General features: G+C 34.2%; 1 protein-coding gene across 5 annotated transcripts in view; it reads right to left on the reverse strand.

Moving 5' to 3' along the window:
• Positions 1-22,444, reverse strand: part of ATG4C (autophagy related 4C cysteine peptidase) — a 100,275-nt gene that overhangs the window by 30,576 nt on the left and 47,255 nt on the right. For all 5 annotated transcript variants that reach the window (XM_025288568.3, XM_025288567.3, XM_025288566.3 and 2 more), the window contains exons 4-9: positions 17,308-17,541; positions 14,653-14,983; positions 12,492-12,562; positions 6,433-6,569; positions 1,373-1,451; positions 636-712 (exon numbers count right to left, since the gene is read on the reverse strand). In XM_025288568.3, coding sequence (XP_025144353.1) covers positions 636-712; positions 1,373-1,451; positions 6,433-6,569; positions 12,492-12,562; positions 14,653-14,983; positions 17,308-17,541 — 929 coding nt within the window. The remainder of the gene's footprint in view (positions 1-635; positions 713-1,372; positions 1,452-6,432; positions 6,570-12,491; positions 12,563-14,652; positions 14,984-17,307; positions 17,542-22,444) is intronic.

Raw genomic sequence — 22,444 nt, forward strand, 5'->3', positions numbered from 1 at the left:
AAATCCATTTAAAAATTTTGTAAATGCTGGCTCAGAAAATGATCAACAGGAAGGAAAAGAAGACTTTAAGAAATCAAAGCTAAAATAAATATTAGAAACCCAACTAAAATTCATGGAAACTTAACTAGAGGCTAAGACTTAATTACTGAAATGCTAGAAATAATTATTAGACATTGCTCTTATTGTCACTGAAACTTGTCTTAATTACATACTTAAAGCAAAATAATGTCACACTCCCCTTCAATCATTTTGTCATTCTAACCCAACTCCATTGTCTTCTTTTTCTTTTCACCCCCTTTCTTTCTTTAAACATGTCTAACATTTTAAATTCGTCAGTACTGTTCAGCTGTATATGTACAAAATTACATGGAAGCTTGATCATTTATTTTGGTAGGGCTAGGATATCTAACAAGTTAGAGACAAAGATAAATGAAGACAGTGTATTATAAATTAAAATTCAGCAACAAAAATTATCTAACCTTTGACCACTGTATGTATTATGGACTTGTAAATTAGTAAAATATTTATTATTAACTTGGAATACCATAAAAGCATAGCTGCTTAGCATATCTCTGAATAATTAAGAGTTTGCTTCATATGGTAAGAAAACAGTACCAGCTCTTTAACCACAGTACCTCAAGAGGGAAATCCTTTATGCTGACATCTACAAAAGATTGGCAGTAATGAGGATCCATGTAAATCAAACTGTCATCTACAAGGACAAAACAGAAGACAAGTAATTCAAAAAACACCTTATTATTACACTGCTTACAATCCAATTTCTATGTAGAATAGCTGAAAAAAATCTGGGAGTAACAGCTTGCCAGACTGATATTCATTGACTGAAACATAGGTTTGCACAGGACAGATTAACTTTTGCATAATCAAATATGCTTGTATAAGCAGAATTTTTATAAAGTGATGAGACTGTCATTTAATTTTTGGTGATAAAATTACTTTCACAAACACACAATTATATTCTACAGTTTGCATATGAAAAATGCATTGCACTACTTTATCCTGACAGGAAGAACATATTGCTTGTCATTTTATCATCAACTAGCACCACTAAAACTGGTATAAGGTAAATATGTAAATAGCAACTGCCAGAATATGGCAGCAATGTCTTCTAAAGTTTAGTAAAAATCAATAAATTATGCCTTGTTTATGCAATAAGAAAAATTAAATATACATTTTACAGAATCCAATTATACTATGGACCAAATGACAAATGAATGGCTATGGCAGGACTGATGAATTTATAAGGTACTCATTTTGCTCCGTTATTCATCCTGTTTCTGGATGATCCTATGTTAACTTTCTGACTTTTAAAAGAAAACAAAGAAGAAATATACTTTACTAAACTACTAACCTTGAAATCCAGCAAAGTAATATGACTGTTTAGGTTTGCCACCGATAATACCCACACAATATTCAAGGCTTAAAATTCCCTGCCAAAATAAATTAATTCAGATTTAGGGTCAAGAGACAAATGATAATTATTCAAAACAACTAAATTTGTATTACTAGTAGTAGTCCGCAAATTTTTCACCATCAGTTTTATTTTTATTACATTTTCCCCCATGTTCTGAAACCCTTCTGTCTACCAAACTATCTTCCATTTAACAATATTAAACAATCACTACATGCCGGTTATAAACAACATTAACTATGGAAAAGCAATAAGCCATTTCTGCCAAAGTCAAAACACATGGCCAGTCAGTTGTTGGTGCAACTTTGCTGTGATCAATGTAATATTTTCATCACACTTTTTGAAATGTGATACATAATTATTAGACATTGTTCTTGTTTTCACTGAAACTTGTCTTAAAACAACAAACTAAAAATCATTTTTAATCAATGGCGTTCACTTGACAAAAATTTTGTGCTACTTCATTTGGAATAAAATCAGACTAATGAAAACAATCTAATCCAAGGAAAAGAATAATTATTATTGTATTTAAAGTCAGTTTACTTTACTAATCATAAATATCAATGATACCTCAATAAATCATTTAGTAGTTCCCTAAGCAGCTGCTTAAGGTGGGTCAAACAATTTCTTTTTTAATTAATTAATTCATTTATTATTTTGGCTGTGTGGAGTCTTACTTGCAGCGCGGGGGACCTTTTGTTGCATCCCACCAGCTCAATCGTGCTTGTGTGGGCTTAGTTGCCCCAAGGCATGTAGGATCTTAGTTCCCCTGTTGTTGTTTAGTCACTAAGTCATGTGGGACTCTTTGCAACCCAATGGACTGCAGCCCACCAGGCTCCTCTGTCCATGATATTTCCCAGGCAAGAATCCTGGAGTGAGTTTCCTTCTCCAGGGGATCTTCCCAACCCAGGGATCAAACCCCATCTCCTGCATTGCAGGAGGATTCTTTATTGCTGAGCCACCAGGGAAGCCGAAGCCCCCTTAGTTCCCTGATCAGGGATCAAACCTGCGTCACCTGCCTTGCAAGGCAGATCCTTAACCACTGGACCAACAGAGAATAATTCTGGCCTAAATAATTCTATACTTTAAAAAAAAAATCATGTCCATGGAGTAGAGTCATTTAAAAATATGCCCAGTGGAATCAATTAATATCCATATTCTATTAATGTAGAAACAGTCAATAGCTTCTATATTAATTTTAGCATATATTATGGTAGAAAACACTAATGATGATAAAGTTTATGCTATAAACCCCCAAAGTATTAAACAATAAACTTCCCTTCTCTTAAATGAGAGGATGTTTCAAAATCTAGAAGACACAAAAATAGACTGTGTGATCAAATGCTTTTTTCTTTTAACAAGTAAACAAAACAGTTTTGTTTAAACTTAATGATTTTCTTAAAAATAGTAATGTGGTTTACTGAAAAACACACACAGAAAATAAATCAAAAAGCAAAAATTTCTCAAAACACCAACACTCAGATTTCATCATTAACCACACTTAAGGGAATACCTTCTTGACATCTGTCTATATTACATATATTCACATATAGATTTATAAATACAATTATATATACATGGCATTATATAACAAATGCCACTGTAACGTTTGTCATTCATGATCTCTTAAACATTTTCCTATCAATAACTATAGATCTATATTACAATGTTTAATGGCTGCAAACTCTGTATACTTTGTGAAAATATCATAGAGGTGTTTTTTGTGGGGTAAGGAGAACTGCAACTGAAAAAATTAAACAGAGAAAAATCAATTGGGGCTTCCCAGGTGGCTCAGTGGTAAGCAATCTGCCTGCCAATGCAGGAGACGCAGGTTCAATCCTTGGGTCCGGAAGGTCCTCTGGAGAAGGAAATGACAACCCACTCCAGTATTCTTGCCTGGAAAATCCCAAGGACAGAGGAATCTGGTAGGCTACAGTCCATGGGGTCACAAAACAGATGGACTGGACACAAATAAGTGACTAAATAACAACAACAACAAAAATTAATTAAGATGCAATTATACCAAAAATCTTGATAATAAGTTATTATTATTCTATGTTATTATCATTCTATTTACAGTACTATTATTCTACTGCATTCCCCCAAAATAAAGATCTTTAACACAATTAGAGAGTGCCTTCAACCTGAGGCAATCTATCAGCTGAAACACAATGTTTCTGATACAGGGAACCAGGAGAAAGTAAAAGTTCTAAGTCCCTCAAAATCGAGAGAAAGAAGAAAAAAACGCATAGCAGGAATCATCACAGACTATCAGAAAAAAGAATGATTTTGGGTAATGGAAGAAAGACTTTGGTTCTTGACATCTATATTTCCTTTTCAACAAAATAGAGCAGATTTAGCAATAAACACTTAGAAGCAGATTAGGAGCTAAAATGTCATTACACATAAGAAGCCGTATCTGGAAACTTGAAACACTTTTCAGTTCCTAAAAAAGCTTTTCCACAGTTACCTAGTGGTGAGCATTGATTGAGCTGTATCCATGAAGCAATAAATAAGACTGAAGTAATCAGTCAAAGAAGGAAAGTCCTAATTTGTCTTGCTGAACAAAGAGAACATATTGGATTTTCCTCATTTCAGGTTCTTTTAAAAATAAATAAATAAGTAAACTTCTTGTGGTAGGGACTGATAAAGCACCACACCAAATTTTTCTCCTCACAGAATGTAGCAGGCAATGGTACCATCTCTGAAATACCATGGAATTACCTTGGTTAATAAATTTAGATAATAGAATTGAATGGTGAATTTTAGAGAGTATAATGTACAGTAGTTTGGCAGAAAAAAATACAACGCTGACAAAGGAAGAGGAAGAAGCATAGAGAGAGGAGAAGAGGGAGAGGGAGTGCGTGGGGAGGTGGGGGTAGAAGTGGAGGAGGAGGAAACACAGAAGAAAAGTGAGCAGAAACCAAAGAGGAAGAAGAGGATGATTATTTTTCTTTTAGGTCTATTAGACACACTATTTTTTTCACTCCTAAATGAATAGCTCTCTACATGATCTCATTATGGCTTTTGACCCAACCATCCTGTGACCAAGCACCACACCTAACATAACACCCACTTCACTCAGCCATTTTAGACATTTTTACCTGATAATCAAAAATCTTAAACATATTAATAGTTATTAATACTATTCTAAAAGTGGACTGTAGCATAAATTAAATTAGTAGGAGTTCAAAGAAATGTTACATGTTAGGAAGTCCAGATTCTATGGGAACATATGAAAAAAGGTCAGGTCTCTGTCAATAGTTTTATTATCTGAAGTTGAACATATCACTTAACTTTTGTCATTTCTGTTTTTTTTATAAAGGCAGTTGAGTTCCCAGCTAGTGTGAGGGCAAAATGAGATAAATCTGTATTACAAGTGTTATACAAATACCTGTCAAGCAACTCCTGTATGCTAGGTACTAAGGATCACTTTAACAGCTAACCGTGGTTTGTTTCACTACAATGCAGACTCCAATGAATCACTCAAGAGGATTACACAGCCCTGCCATCTGATAACTGTTCTCAATGCCGCCAAACAGTGAAGCCCTCAGCCAGATGAAGCTATCTGCAGCCCTTTTCACCAGAAATGGGGTTTTAGCAAGTCGATTCCAAAAATGCCTCAGTTTCTGATCTTCTCATGGTAGTAGAGAAGGCAGGCAATCCATTTTAGATTTGGTTACAACAGAGACATAAGAGCATGCCCGAAATCTCAAAGCCCCCATGAAATGGTTCATAACTTCTCATATTGCACCCAAAATTCTACTGAAGAGTCCACATGTTAGAAATCAAAGCCCCACTTTTATCTAGTGGATTCATAAGCTATTGGTTACAGTGGCACCAATGGTAAAGAGCCCCCCTGCCAATGCAGGAGACCATAAGAGATATGGGTTCACCGCTGGGTCAGGAAGATCCCCTGGAGAAGGGCATGGCAACCCACTCCAGTATTCTTGCCTGGAGAATTCCATAGATAGAGGAGCCTGGTGGACCACAGTCCACAGGGTTGCAAAGAGTCAGATACGACTGAAGCAACTCAGCATGTACACACTGCTATTATTAGTAATAAGTAGCCTGCAAATTTTTATTAACTATTAGAAAAAGCCAAGATATCAGCTAGAAGACTTGCATATACCATATATTGAAATGAACTGCTCTAGATTTTTAGAATCAGTACAATCTAGAGTGAGGATACATGTTCCACCTATACACACTGGGATCACAGTATGGGACTATTATTGTGTTTCACGTGAGGTAGAAATCTAAACTTTATTTCAAGATTAGTATATGCCATGACAGTCCATTTGAAGAGGAATTGCATCTCTGGCCTTGATTTTATTAAAACTATGCAAATAATATAAATACTAACTTTCAAACAGACTATTTCAAAAGGTCAAGTTTTGTGACAAGATAACCTAATTAGGTTCTTTTGAAAAAAAAAAAAAAAAAATTATGTGTCCTGAAATAGAACAGATTTGTAACTGGTTAATATAAGGAAAACAAAATTGGAACTTCCCCAACATTATCTTCATCATCTCTGTCTACATAAATAAGTATTCTTCCTACTTATGGACCTTATGATAGCACATGAAACAAAGTAGAAGATAATGCAGCAGTAATTTTTAAAATAGTTACCTAGATATAGTTTAATGTGGGTTTATGAATAAATAAAGGTACATACATTTAAAAATCACACATAAGAATAATGGGAACTATAGACATATTTCAGATTATGATTATTGCTGCACTGTATCCCCTTGATTAGCTGCAAAGACTAAAAGGCTTTTTATTTTGTCATTGAACACCTTACTCTTCAAATCACATCTGATCTTGTAATACTGAAATTTAAAATCTATAATGTCAAATTTTACAACCTACAACTATAAAATCATCAATCTACAACTATAAAATCATTCCATTTCATAGAAAAAAGACTGCAAACCTTCTGTATTTTTCATGTTAGCTAGCATTGCCTTCAAAAATTTTTAGTTCTTATTTCATACCTTTACAAAATCTAAATAGTCGGCATTGGTTCTTTCTCCACCAAGTCTAACAGGAACTAGAATAATAACAGCTTTGTCATTTGTATTATCAGAGGCCATGGAAGTGCACTGTTTATCAATTACATCAGAACTGTAAACTGAGAAAAAATACAATTAATACATATTAAATTTTATAAAAATAATTTTCAGAAACACTTGTACCCTAATTTTTCTCCCAACAATGGCCAGTCATGCAATTTCTAACATCATTAACAAGGTCTTAATGAGTTAAAAATTACCCACATCCTTTATGCATTCAATAGGTATTTATCAAATAACTATTATATGGCACTGAGTCTTCAGCAGTGAGCAAAATGGAGAAAAACCCCTGACCTCATATAGCATATCCTCTAACACAGAGAAGGAGACAATAAATGAGTAAAATATAAGATAAGACAGATGGTGATAGCTGCTCTGAAGGAAAACAGAGGGGAAGAAAGATGGATAGGAAATGTTGAAATGGAGCACAATTTAAAATAAGCTGGTAGGGAACTCAAGACTAAAGAAAGTAATAAACCAAGAAGTACAGATACCTGGGGGAAGAGATTCCAGATAGAAAGATGAGCAAGTGCAAATGTCTTAGGGCAGAAGCATGGACAGCTTGTTCCAGGACCAAGAGGCCAGTGCCTCTGGAGGGACTGTGAGTAAGGGTACAATAGTAGATAATGAGGTTAGGAGATAAGGTTACAAATTGAGAGAGAACAAAGACAGATGGTAGGAAATTTTAAAAGCCATTATAGACTTCAGTTTTTACTTTGAGTAAGATGGGAAGCCACTGAAGAGTTTTTTAGGAAACAAATGTCCTGATCTGGATTTATATTTTATCAGTGTGGTTCCTGTGTTTATTAACACAGGACTGCAGAGGGCAAGGGCTGAAACACAAAGAAGTTAGGAAGGCACTGCAAGAATCCAGCAACAGATGATGGTAGCCTGAACAAAGGCAATAACTGTCAAGATGCAGAATGGTCACAAGATGATCATGAGGTGGTGAAAAGTGATACATTAAAAATAATATACGAGAGGAAAAAGGAGTCATAGATGCTTGGCGTAGTTTTGATATAAGCAAACAGAGTAGGCGAGCTGCCATTTACAAAGACATAGAAGACTGTAGGAAGGGAAAATACAGGAAGGAGAAACGGGAATTCAGTTTTAGACATGCTAAACTTGAGATATCTACTAAATATGCAAGCAGGGATGATGAGTAGGCAGTTAAGGACATAAAAAGTCTCTATCTGCGGACAGGTCTGAGATGGAGCTAAAAATCTGGGAACTGACAGGAGACAGATGGTACTGGAAAGCCACGAGATTGAGTAAATCCAAATATGTACACAGGAACTGTGTACCTCCCATGGTCAGTCTACACCAAAGCTACAAAAATGGAAAAATAGTTCTTTCCATGTTTCAATTCATCTTACTTTTGCCAAGCTACTCAGTAAAACTTCTAATTATAAATCTTTAAATTCTCTCACTTTTCTGAGACAGTACACACATGACCATTTCTATCTTTGACTTTTCTGAACTAATACATACTCCAATCAAATGGGTTTTTCCAAAGGACTACTTCCTTCAGAAACAAATATTGTTGCAAAAAGACAAAGTAATAATATTCCCTTGGCATATACAACAATTTCTTCCTTATTAAGTGCTTCTTACTCTTCAATTTCTTCTTACTCTTGTATTTCATTCAACACACATTTATTGAGGGCCAACTATTTATTGAAGCTTTCTATGCCAGGGAAATATAAAAGCAAATAAGATCCTTAATTCACAGTGTCTGCCTCAATGTTTTGGTATTTTTCCTCCACTTTCAACACAATGGAAGGGCTATAAAACAGTCCAATTCCATAACAGAGGCTCACTACAGTAGTGATTCCCAACCAGACAGTTCTGGTACTTTCCCCCAACACTGATCTACAAGGACTTACAGATAAGCACAAGTATTATTAAAAGTGAATTACAAGTACAATATTTAATATAAGTATTTCCACAATGTTACAGAACACAGAATACTAGTTCTACCTGATAGAAGCTGGAAAAGGCTTCACAGCATGTTCTTAAAGAATGAGTAAAAGTTAATACAAAGCATTTTAATAATAAGGGGCATTTTAAGCAGAGGCAATAATATCAACAAAGACATGGAAGAAAGGTAATGATAGTATATCCAAGGAATGGTGTGCAGGTTGATGGTACTTTGGTGTACTAGCATGCAAGACAGTTGACAGGCGATGCTGGAAATGTAGGTCAAAACAATTGGTAAAGGACTTCATGTGCTGTATTTTAAATGCTACAATAACTTGAGACTGGAGTTAACAGACATTCATAGGTTTTCAAATTAAGGGACATGATCAATTTCTTTTGACAAAATGAATGAGAAATAGAAAAGAAAGATAGGGAAATCATGTCCAAGTCCTAGTTAGAGATAAGGGTCTGATCTGTATCAATGAGAGTGAAGAAGAGACAGATTTCAGAGCCATGTTTGTTTTTAAGTATAATTTGTTAAGCCTTGGTTGACTAACTAGATATTAGCAACAAGAAAGGAGTCAAGAATAAGTAAGCATGCATGTGGACATGATACTATGAGTGAACAGAAAATAGAAAGCAAGAAAGGAGCCGTGTACAGAGAGAAATGATAGGTTTAATTTTAAATGTGCTGAATTTGAAGTGCTTGTAGAACATCTACATGGAAATAGTTAAGGATGGCAGAAAATACAAGTTACCTCATATTAACACAAATAGCAATGGCACCCCACTGCAGTACTCTTGCCTGGAAAATCCCATGGATGGAGGAGCCTGGTGGGCTGCAGTCCATGGGGTCGCTAAGAGTCAGACACGACTGAGCGACTTCCCTTTCACTTTTCGCTTTCATGCATTGGAGAAGGAAATGGCAACCCACTCCAGTGTTCTTGCCTGGAGAGTCCCAGGGATGAGGGAGCCTGGTGGGCTGCCGCCGTCTATGGAGTCGCACAGAGTAGGATACAACTGAAGCGACTTCGCAGCAGCAGCAGCACTAGAAGTGCAGTTTTAAAGTCCTAGTATATAGAGCATAGTCCTAACTATTTAAAGCCATGGAAAAATATGTAATTACAAAGGAAAAGAATACAGAATGAGAGGAAGAGAAAATAATAGAAAGTGGAGCTTCTAAAAACACTAATAAAAAAAAGCACTAACAAAGATGGCGGAATGGTGGGGAATTAATTATTAATTGACTCTGGCTTCACCTAATTTCTAACATCACAATCTATCAAAATGCACTACAGTAATATAAATTCTCCCTTTATAATTTTAAATATCAGTGTTCAAAATTTTAAATATCTACTTCAAATTACACAAACCACGTAGATATTGAGTAGCTTTGTGTTCTTTAATTAACAGTATGTGACACTAAAGACCAAAGCTGATTGATATCAACCAAAATGCAAAAGGCAAATTCATAAATTATTTAATGACTAATTGTTTACGTACATCCTTTGGCTTAATTAGAACTCTTAATACAGTATATTTTATTTGTAAGATTTCCTACCTGAAAAACAAATATAGTATCTGGAAAATTTATGCACTTGTCTGAAAACTTAAAACTTTCATGTTCATATGGTTATAATCATGGCTTATCAGCCTTTCTTAAAAATCCAATTAACCTTAACAAAAGCCCAAACAAAATGCATGTGTATTTACTAACCATTATTTCCACACTATCAGCACTAGTCAGTTACCAAGGTACTCTCAAACCTCTTATAAACACCATTATATTAAACATAATTAGAGTATAACTTAACTTTCCCCAACATTAACATACTTTGTCCTGTTGAAAGCATTTCTGTAAAAAATAAACAATATGAGGTGGTTTATTTTGAAGGCACTTTATTTTATCAGGAAATTAAGGTTCTATTTTATCCACAACAGAGTTTCAAAATTACTATAAATACTGGTCATTAAACAGAAGACCCAAAACAATAAAACAAAGCTACATTCAGGACAATACCTGCATCATGATCAGATGATTTACTGATGGACTAGTAAGAGACAAATCAAACTGAGAATTTTCCTCCCTTGAAACAAATCCACCAATGAGGAGGTACTTGGCAGACATGCAGACCAAGTATATACTTATGTTAAATTTTCCCACCTATCTTTTTTTAAGTAGTCATTTTAAATACTGAAATTTTCCTCAAGAATTTATTTTAATATTGCAACTTATAAGTCATAGTATACATTCAATCCAGAACTATTTAATAAGTGCCTACATAGGGTGCCATGTTGGAACAAAAATGTGAAAGCATGGTCCCCACCTTCATAATCATTTACAGTATAATTGGAATAAGCTAAATACTTTTGAAAAATCTAATTATAAATGGTGTTGAGACAACTGTACAGCCACATGCAAAAGAATAAAACTGGACCACCATCTTATACCATGCACAAAAATTAAATCAAAATGGATCATCAAAGATTTGAACGTTAAGACCTGAAACCATAAACTCCTAGAAGAAAACAGGCAGAAAGCTCCTTGATATTGGTTTTGGTGATAATGTTTTTAACTGGGCATCATAAGGCAACAAAAGCAAAAATAAACAATGGCAATACATCAAACTGAAAAGCTTCTGTTACAGTAGAAGAAAATGTCAACAAAATCAAAGGATAACTTACTGAATACAAGAAAATATTTGCAATCACATATATGATAAGGGGTTAATATACAAAATATACAAAAATATTTGTATATAAAACATATAAAAAGACTCATACAATTCAGCATCAAAAAAAAACAAGCAATCTAATTTTAAAATGGGCAGAAGACCTGAAGAGACATTTTTCCAAAGAAGCCATATAAATGGCCAACACACACATGAAAAAGTGCTCAACATCACTAACCATCTGAGAATGCAAATCAAACCACAATGAGATACCATCTCACACCTGTTAGAATGGTTATTATCAAAAAAGACAAAAAACAACAAATGTTGAGGATGTGGAGCAAAAGGAACCCTTGCACACTGCTGGTGAGAATGTAAATTAACATGGCCACTATGGAAAACACTATAGTGGTTCTTAAAAAAAATAAAAATAGAACTACAATATGATCTGACAATTCTACTTCTAGGTATTTATCTGAAGAAAACAAAACCACTATGTCAAAAAGATAAATGCATCCCCTTGTTTTCTGCAGCATTATTTACAATAGCCAAGATATGGAAACCACCTAAGTGTCCATCAATAATGAATAAAGAAAATGTGGTGTATGTATATGTGTTTATAAATATATAAGAATATTATTTAGCCATAAAAAAGAATGAAATCTTGCCATTTGTGACAACATGGATAGATTCTGAGAGCATTATACTAAGTATAATAAGTCAGACTGAGAAACACAAATACTGTATCATCTCACTTATATGAAGACTCTTAAAAAGCAAAACAAAATGAATAAAACACCAAGCTCATAGATACAGAGAACAGACTGATGGTTGGCAGAGGTAGAGTGGGAGGACAAAAAGAGTGAAGGGGGTTAAAAGGTACAACTCCTAGCTATAAGATAAATTACAAGGATATAATGTACAGGAAGGGGACTATAGTTAATAATATTGTATATTTAAAAGTTTTCATCACACACAAAAAAATTTTTAACTATGTATGGTGCATCAGAGAATGAGATGACTGGACGGCATCACCGATGCAATGAACATGAACTTGGGCAAACTCCAGGAGATGGTAAGGGACAGATAGGCCTGGCAAGCTGCAGTCCCTGGGATCGCAAAGAGTCAGACACAACTGGACAATGAGAACGGAATGGACAGAATGGATGGTGATGGATGCTAACTGGACTTATTGTGATCATTTCACAATATATACAAATACTGTTGTACATCTGAAACCAATGCAACATACAAATTTGTATATACAAATACAAATTATGCTGTACATCTGAAACTAATGTAATGCTATATATCAATTATACCTAAATTTTTAAAAAGGTCTAACCAAATAAGTGGATGAAAAGTAAAATCATATAATAGATTCCTCACCTGTACAATCTTGTGCAACATAAATAGTGATTCCTTTTAAGTCTGGGTGTCTTGCTTCTTCAACTGCTTTTCTAAGAAAATAATAAGGATTATCTTTTAAAATCCTAACATTTCCAGTTAATAACTAAAGATTTCATTTAAAGAAAAAGAAAGCCAACATTTTCTAGACTTTCCTATTTAACCTTTAGTGCCTGCTTTCAAAACTATTACCTGAATGGTATTTTTAAAAAATCACGTCAATTTTTTCAAAGTAGAATATTACTCTAAATTACTCAAAGAACATAAAAACATAAGTTTAAAATTTTAAATTCTTGGGTATAAAAGCATGAACCCTACCCAGTCCTCGCAAAAGAATTTCTCTCAAACTCCCCTGGCTATATTAAATGCTTTCTAAAAAGTGCTATTACAATACGCTTCAAGGTTTGCTTCATATTAACTTACATTAAATGAAAGAAAGTCAGTCAGTTGTGTCCAACTTTTGCGACCCCCTGGACTGTATAGTCCAAGGAATTCTCCAGGTCAGAATACTGGAGTGGGTAGCCTTTCCCTTCTCCAGGGGATCTTTCCAATCCAGGGAGAATACTGGAGTGGGCAGCCTTTCCCTTCTCCAGGGGATCTTTCCAATCCAGGGATCAAACCCAAGTCTCCTGCATTGCAGGTGGATTCTTTACCAACTGAGCTATGAGGGAAGCCCATTACATTACTGATTAGCAAAATATGATTGTTCTCTAGTACATTTAAGGAAGTTTTTTATCTTTTCTTTAAACAATAGCATGACTTCTTTCCTTCATTCAAAAACCTATAGGACCTGAACAGATGAATTTCCTACTTTCAAGTCTTAGAATTCTGTAAGTAAAACTGCAAATTGAAAATTTTTTCCAAGTGAATATAATGCTCTCAATGGTTCACAAGATATGAAAAAAAATCATAATATCTGTAAAAGGAAATTACACAAATTGTAGAAAAATAGATACTTTTATTTAACTGTATCTTTATATTTTTTTTACTTTAATATCCCTTATTTTGCATGTTTTTATGTGCTAGTATAAAAGAGGGATGGAAAATTATGGCCCACAGTTCAAACATGAGCTGAGGCCTGTTTCTGTACAACCTGAGGCTAAAAAATGGGTTTTAGTTTTCAGACTGTAAAACAAAAAAAATTTTTTTAAATAAGAAAAATGAGCAATAGAGCCCTTATAGAGCCTGAAAAGCCTCAACTATTTACTATCAAGTCTTTTACAGAAAAAGTGCCCTGATCCCCGGGGATATAGAATGTAACATCTTGAAGAGCAGAAACTATGCTTTTATGATTATGTTTTTATAAATGTCATACTAAACTGGACTTGATATTATTCTTAATAATTCATTTAATAACATTAGGCAAATATTTTTTCAACTGGAAGCATTTGGCCTATAAAATATAAATCTTTTAATATGCAAAAAAACACTGTAATAATTTGGATTTTTTATATTATTCTAAATGGACTAAATTTACTATAACATGCTGTAATTTGATGATATTATTAATGGTTCAGTTAATAATAATGGGAAATATAACAAATAAGATAATTTTTTTAAAACTTCAGTAGTAAATGGCACTATAAACCTGGGGTATAGTGAAATTTGACTTTCAACTTTTTTCTAAGTACTCTGAATATCACATACCCTTTACTTTTACTATGATATAATTATATTAATAATCCCATACATTTACAATTCACAAGAATTTGATGTGTGCAAAGAAATGCTGGAAACATCAATTTTAGCTCTTGACATTTCATTACACTATCAGTACATTATAGCCCCCAGGTTACACTGTTTAAAAAAAAAAACTATAATGTCATGCATGTTCCAAGGTTGAAAGAGTTGTTAGTTTTAAGAACATTTCAATAAGGTAGTCTAGTGAAAACCTGGTTAGAAAGAGACCTTGGATATCCATACCTATGAGCAAAAGAAGAAAAATTTGTCAGTAGATAAATTAAATGTGACTAGAATCACAATATGTCTTATCTTTTCCCTAATAGCAAATGAAAGTTCCTTTATAAATATTCTCATACAGTTAGATTTTAAAAGTTCTAATAAGATATATGCACTGCAAAAATCAGTATCTCTGAGCCTGAGGACCTCTGTCATGAGATGGAAGACTTTAAAACACTTTTACCTTAAAATGTGAGCAACAACAGCCGGTCCATACCAATCTCCAGCTTTTTTCCCAGACTTCTTTCCATATTCTATTAGCTGATGTAAACCAAAGAGAGCCAAGGGGGAATCACCAAACCAAGAGATGATTTTCCGGTGATAAATTTCATTTTGCATCTCACGATCATCAGAATATCTCTCGATTTTTTCCTTCAGAGAAATTGTTGGGGTTTTGAGTTCTCTCTCCCCTGAAAGCGATGCTTCAAATGATGCAGTAAATTTTTTTACAGTGTTGGAAGTCCATGATTCAGAGTCTGAATTTTCAATGTTCAAAGCATCTGGCCAGGTCCAAGCTATAGTAGTTACAAAGCAAATTATTCAGATCTTTTAAATAGTTAGACTTTAACAATTCTACTAAAATAAGTATGCAGCATTTAAAGTTACATGAGTTACTAAACTAAAATAATAAAGTCAGAAAGTAGATTAATGGTTGTATATGGGGAAGGAGGAATACTGGGAATGACCACTATTAGTATGGGCTTCCCTTACTTAGCATAGCATAGCATATAGCTCAGCTGGTAAAGAATCTGCCTACAATGCAGGAGACCCCAGTTCAATACCTGGGTCAGGAAGATCCCCTGGAGAAGGGAATGGCTACCCACTCCAGTATCCTTGCCTGGAAAAATCCAGAGGAGCCTGGCAGGCTATAGTCCATGGGGTTGCAAAGAGTTGGACACAATTAAGCAACTAAGCACAGCACAGCACTATCAGCATGCGGTTTCTTTGGGGGAAGATGAAAATGTCCTAAGGGGATAATATTAAAATTTTGTAAATATACTAAAAACCACTGAAATATTGTTCACTTTAAATAAGTGAATTTATAGTATGTAGATTAATAAAGGTGCTTAAAAAAATAAAGGTACAAGCAGAGAAAACATGCTAATTTATCAATGATGCTTTATTTAGAGTTGAAATAATATTCTCCACACTTTTCTGTAGTTTCTAAAAATTTTTAAATGGGAATATATTACATATAATCAGGAAAAAATTACCAAAATGAAAGAGAAAAAAATAGTAAACTTAGGTACAAATGGACAATTCAATATGTTTCTCTTTCTTTTCTTTTTTTTTATAGTACTAAGATGGGATAAAGACTTTTACATTCCATTACCAATACTGCTCACCAGATCTTGACTACCCAAAGGCACAATAAATATATTGAATATCATTCACAGTATTCATGAGAGATTCACTTCAGAAAATGTGTTTTGTTTTGGTTATACATTAAAATAAAAGTTTGACCATGGAAGTTTAATATTTCTTTTCAAGGTTTTTTTTTCCTCATATACTCCTTTCAAAATAATTTAATTATTCTTTGGGGAATAATATCAATTCTCTAGTAAGTGAAGTTAATAAAGTCATTAGAGATCAAAGATCCCCCCACACAAAATCAACTATATCACTACCTCATTCTTTTTAATAATAAGACAGTCCCCAAACATTCATGCAATTTTAAGTTAGCCAAATGAGTCACAGGTTCAGAGGCCAAGTCAGGACTGTGAAAAGTGTTCCAATTTGTGTCCATGATTGCAGGAGACTACAAATGAATCATCCCAGGAAAAGCTGAAAAGTTCCTTTCCTTGCAATATCTACACCATTCTGGAATAAATATTCTCTCTAAATGATCTCATCAATAATACCTACAGAAAGGTTATTAAATATTTGCTGGGCATTGCAGAAAATTATCCAACACCTAAAAAAATATAATGATACTTAGTAGCAACCAGATACAATAGCCTAAAACGGTAAACTAAAATCTTCCTACAAACGTACATATTACGTAAAAATAAACTAGTGGAAATGTTAAGAAAGGTGGCACATCAGAAAAAATAGATATATGTAAGTCAGGTATCAATGACATTTTTTAGAGTCTAAAAGTATGATGACTTTATTTATTAATAGAAAATAACAATCAATTTAACTGATTATAGCCACACGACTGAGCGACTTCACTTTCACTTTTCACTTTCATGCACTGGAGAAGGAAATGGCAACCCACTCCAGTGTTCTTGCCTGGAGACTCCCAGGAACAGGGGTGCCAAGTGGGCTGCCGTCTATGGGGTCGCACAGACTTGGACACGACTGAAGTGACTTAGCAGTAGCAGTAGCAGCCATATTTATAAAAATAAAAATAATATTAAAGCATTACTGATGATATGTAGAGTGAAAAATAAAGAAACCAATATAAAACTTCTTAAGATTTAAATAATATAAAAATATTTTAATGTAAAAATATTAACTGCACAATAATTATCTGCTCAGTTATTGCTGCCAGAATTTACAAACTGCAGATAATCCAGAGAGTCCAATTGAAAAGAACTAAATAATAACAAAAACAAAAAAATCCAAAGACTACTAAAACTTGAACTTAATTCATAGTGGTAGCCATGAATAATATTTACATTCAACCTGTATTTTGGAAAGGTGAATCATGAAAGTTAAAGTCATACTGGCCCAATTCAACAAAGATGTTATGTTACTTGCTAAATAAGTTACAACTTCAGAAGACATCAGAGAGTCAAGAAAGTTAACATCAGGGAATTTCATTCAGTTTGCAAGCTAGACTTAAAATTTAAACAACAGCAATAAAACCCCCCAAACCAAAAATTTGATTTACCTCTACCAAGAAAGTGTAGTATGAGCCCTTGAGCCAGTAGCATCTGGCCAGTTCTTAATGTACACCCCCAACCACAGTCTGTTGTCAAAGCTGAGCCTTCTATTTGAGGAAATTCTTCCCTGTAGGTAAGCCATATTCTTGAAATGAAATCTTTACGAAATTCTTCTACATTTCCTGCAATCACATGATCTTCTATTGTACACCCTGATCTTGCAGGTAAGAGTTCATTTTCATCTACAAAATAAAATTATAAAAAAATATATACAAAGTAATATATAAATATATACAAAAAAATGTCAGTAATGGTAATATATTCCCATTACTGTTCATATGGAGTATGGCACAATCCAATTCTTTCTTCAGATTTAAACGAAGATAAATCTTACATTCTGTTAAGGCTGTTATGAAAATCAAATAAGAATGAATGCAGAAATGATTTGTACACTTTGGTACTAACTAATATAAGATATTATCAGTAATTCTGTTAACAATAACATTCTATATTCCAAATATAATCAACTCTAATGAGATAATATAAAAATGTTTCCTTTTTGCCTCACTTGGCTCAATATACAGGTATTAGTACTCTCTAAAATGAGATTAACAAATAAAATATCATGATTTGCCAATATGTAAAAAATGTATATAATCATATGATAACTATATCATATGATAACTAGCTCAAATAAAATATAGATGTATTTATTGTTAGGAACATTTATACTCAAATTATAAAACCAAAACTAATAAGCTAATGGCATCATCAACTCAATGGGTATGAGTCTGAGTAAACTCCAGGTGACAGTAAAGGATGGGAAAGCCTGGAGTGCTGCAGTCCATCATCAGGTAGCAAAGAGTCAGACATGACTGAGCAACTGAACAACAACAACAAATAAAATTATTAAATATGTTGTTACCCAATCATGTTAAAATATATTTTTTAATTGTTGCCACTCACATATGTAATTTTTAAAAGCCTTTACAAATTGATTCTCTCTACTGCAAGGAGATCCAACCAGTCTATTCTGAAGGAGGTCAGCCCTGGGATTTCTTTGGAAGGAATGATGCTAAAGCTGAAACTCCAGTACTTTGGCCACCTCATGTGAAGAGCTGACTCATTGGAAAGGACTCTGATGCTGGGAGGGATTGGGGGCAGGAGGAGAAGGGGACGACAGAGGATGAGATGGCTGGATGGCATCACTGACTCAATGGAACTGAGTGAACTCACTGAGTGAACTCCAGGAGTTGGTGATGGACAGGGAGGCCTGGCGTGCTGCGATTCATGTGGTCACAAAGAGTCAGACACAACTGAGTGACTAAACTGAACTGAACTGAATACAATTTCTATGTGAAAACTATGGTCACTATTTGCCCAATAATTTATAAAACACCAGTGCTCAGAATGAACTAACATTCCCTGATCTTTCCAGAGAGAAAGTCTTAGTCATCTTTTCAGCTTCTGCATGCATACAGTACCTAGCACAAACAGATCCTAATAAATGTTGGCTGGTTTGGGTGAATGGATGGATAGGTAAATAAATCTGCCTATAACTCTCAACTCCAAGGAGTTTAATTTTTAATGCCATTATGCAAGATGTTAAAGCAGTTTTATCATGCTTTTATTCCTCATGTTTTCTGCATCTATCCCTCTTCAAGCTCATTCTGAAAAAAATTACAATCACCCAAACTTCATAATATTCAGTTTAATGGAGCTAAATTGTAGCATATAGTTTTAATAATTAAAAGAATACATGCCAATCCTCTTTTATCAATGAATTTCTCTTAATACTAAACCTTGAATCTAATTATAAATAAAAATTAAAATGCCTGGAAACTGAATATGGCACTATAAATATGTCAAAAGTTTCTACTTTAGGAGACATTTAAATTTGTTTTAAATTGAATACAATAACACATAACTATCACACCTTATCCTGTGGCTTGCCAAACACATAGTTCCTAATTTCCTACCTTGACAAAGTGACTAATTCCTTATCCTTTTAAGATCTAGTGTCCCTCTTAATATTTACTCTAAATATTATTGGAAAACTCCTAGTACTAAATGAACTTTGTGGTCCTGTTCACTTTCCACTATAATACTGTTCCTTCTATTCCACTCTTTGACTGGCTTTCCTTTTTACAGTATTAATTATATCAAGAATATTTTTTTTATTTACATCTGCTTTCCATCCAGATTTCAAGTATACCAGAGAGGAAGAAATGTGTTTATCTTCTGGACCTCTGAATGTTCAGTGCCTAACACAGAGTTCAGTCCATAGGAGATGCACAATAAACATTTGTCAGGTGAATGTAAGATAAATGGAATCAAAGGAAGAGATGTTTTTTAAATTTTGTTTTGCTTTGCTTTTGTTTCCCATGATGGAACAGATTTCTGAGCAGAGGTTTATAAAAAATGAGAATACCTAAAAGAACCACTAAAAGAGTGAGATAGAAAGCTGATAGAGGAAAGAGAAGAGAATCGCTAGCAATATTGAGAGCTCAGTGAAAGTCTGCCTCTCACCAACAAAAAAAGTTGGACAAATAACATAAAATAGACTATTAAAATTGACCAGGCACATGTAAAAGAAAACCAAAAGGAACTACTAGAAATAAATAATAATAATAACAGAAAATAGAAATTTGGTATAGATTAAACAGAAAACTACACATAGCTCAGAAGATAATCAAGGAACCAGAAAAACTAAAGAAATTACTTAGAACACAGCACAGAGACGCAAAATAACTAATATCTAAAAACCAAAGAATTTAAGAGACATTAAAAAAAACTAATAACAGAAAAGCTTGTCAAAGATGTACAGGAGAACAGGAAAAATGGAGAAAAACTATAATTAAAAGTGACTGAAATTTTCTCAGATTTTAAGAAATATATGAATTCTGAGTAGAATAAAGTGAAGCCCACACAAAAGACAAAGAGCTGATCTTAAAAACAACCAGAGAGAAAACACACACACACAAAATGACAGCTTTAAAACACTAGAGAGAGAAAATCATGTCCTAAAGTGAGCAAAAATTTATTAAACAGAATCCAAAAACTACTAACCATTTAAGAAAGTAAAAAAGTCAACCAGATTATATTAAAATTATGAACTCTTTAAAATTATGAGCTCTTCAAAAGATAAATGATGAAAAAGTAACTAAGGGAGTAGGAGACAACATTTCCTGTAGATATATTCAAAAATGGATTCATACCCAAAATATATGAAGACAATCTAGAGAGACAATTTAATAGAAGACATGTTTAAATGGAAAAATATCTATGAAAATATGCTCAGTTTCATCAGTTATCAAACAAACGCAAATTAAGATAAAATGTTTCTTTAATAAATATGAAAAAATACCAAGTACTGGTGAGCTGAGAGCAAGCAGAATTCTCATACGCATCTAGCAGAAATATAAATTAGCACAACTGGTTTGTAAAATTATCCGGTAGTATATACTGAGACTAAACATATGAATACCCTGTGACTCAGCAATTACATCCCCAGGTATACACACTGTACGAAAATCCATATACATGTCCATTAAAGCACATGTACAAAAATATTCACAGGAGGGCTCTTACTGATTGCCAAAAACTGAAAACTATCCAAATCTCCACCACAAGTAAAATGGATTAATAAAGTGGCATATTCACACAATGCAATACTCAGAATACAAAATATCCAGCACCCAAAAAGGTAAATAATACAATGTCTGGCAATCAGTCGAGCATACAAATAGGCAGGAAAACACAAGCCAAAAAGAGAATACTCAGTCAATCAAAACTGAACCCAAACTTACAAAAGTGCTAGAATTAGCAAACAAGAACATTAAAAGAGTTATTAATATTATAATATTGTGCTGTGCTGTGCTAAGTCATTTCCATCATGTCCAACTTTTTGCAATCCTACAGACTATAGCCTGCCATGCTGCTCTGTCCATGAGATTCACTATATACAGCCTGCCATGCTGCAAGAGTCGGAGTGGGTTGCCATGCCCGCCTCCAGGGGATCTTTCCAGGCAAGGATTGAACTCATGCCTCTTACATCTCCTGCACTGGCAGGCAGGTTCTTTACCACTAGCACCACCTGGAAAACCTCACAACAGTATTACATATGTTCAAAAAGATAAGTAGAAACAAGTCTTTTTACTGGAATTTTAGACATACAAACTACAATGTCCAACATAAAAGATATACTGACTGGGATTTATGACAGCTATTGCTGAGGAAAAGATCAAAAGACTGGTGAACTTGAGGACAAAGCAATAGGAACTATACAAATTAAAACAGAGAAGAAAAAGAATTTTTTTAAAAAATAAAAGCACATCAGTGAGATGTGGCACAATTTCATTCGTGCTAATATGTGTCCAACTGGAGATCCAGAAGGAGAGGGAAGAGAGGGGAGGATAGAAAAAAATATCTGAAGACAAAATGGCTGAAAAAATTCAGAACTGGTGAAAGCTATGAGACAACAGTTTCAAGAAATTCACCAAAACCCAAGCAATCATGAAGAAAACGACACCACTTCGACATCATAGTCAAACTATTCCAAACTAGCGATAAAGTAAAAAATCTTAAAAGCAGTCAAGAGTAAAAAAGACATTATGTACAAAGAAAGATAAGGATAACATCAGGTTTCTCACAGTAAACAAAACAAGCAAGAAGATAAATGAATCACAGCACGCCAGGCCTCCCTGTCCATCACCAACTCCCGGAGTCCACTCAGACTCATGTCCATTGAGTCGGTGATGCCATCCAGCCATCTCATCCTCTGTTGTCCCCTTCTCCTCCTGCCCCCAATCCCTCCCAGCATCAGAGTCTTTTCCAATGAGTCAACTCTTCGCATGAGGTGGCCAAAGTATTGGAGTTTCAGCTTCAGCATCAGTCCTTCCAATGAACACCCAAGCCTGATCTCCTTTAGGATGGACTGGTTGGGTCTTCTTGCAGTCCAAGGGACTCTCAAGAGTCTTCTCCAGCACCACACTTCAAAAGCATCAATTCTTCGGCGCTCAGCCTTCTTCACAGTCCAACTTTCACATCCATACATGACCACTGGAAAAACCATAGCCTTGACTAGATGGACCTTTGTTGGCAAAGTAATGTCTCTGCTTTTCAACATGCTATCTAGGTTGGTCA

The sequence above is a fragment of the Bubalus bubalis genome, chromosome 6, assembly GCF_019923935.1.
Source record: "Bubalus bubalis isolate 160015118507 breed Murrah chromosome 6, NDDB_SH_1, whole genome shotgun sequence".
NCBI lineage: Eukaryota > Metazoa > Chordata > Mammalia > Artiodactyla > Bovidae > Bubalus > Bubalus bubalis.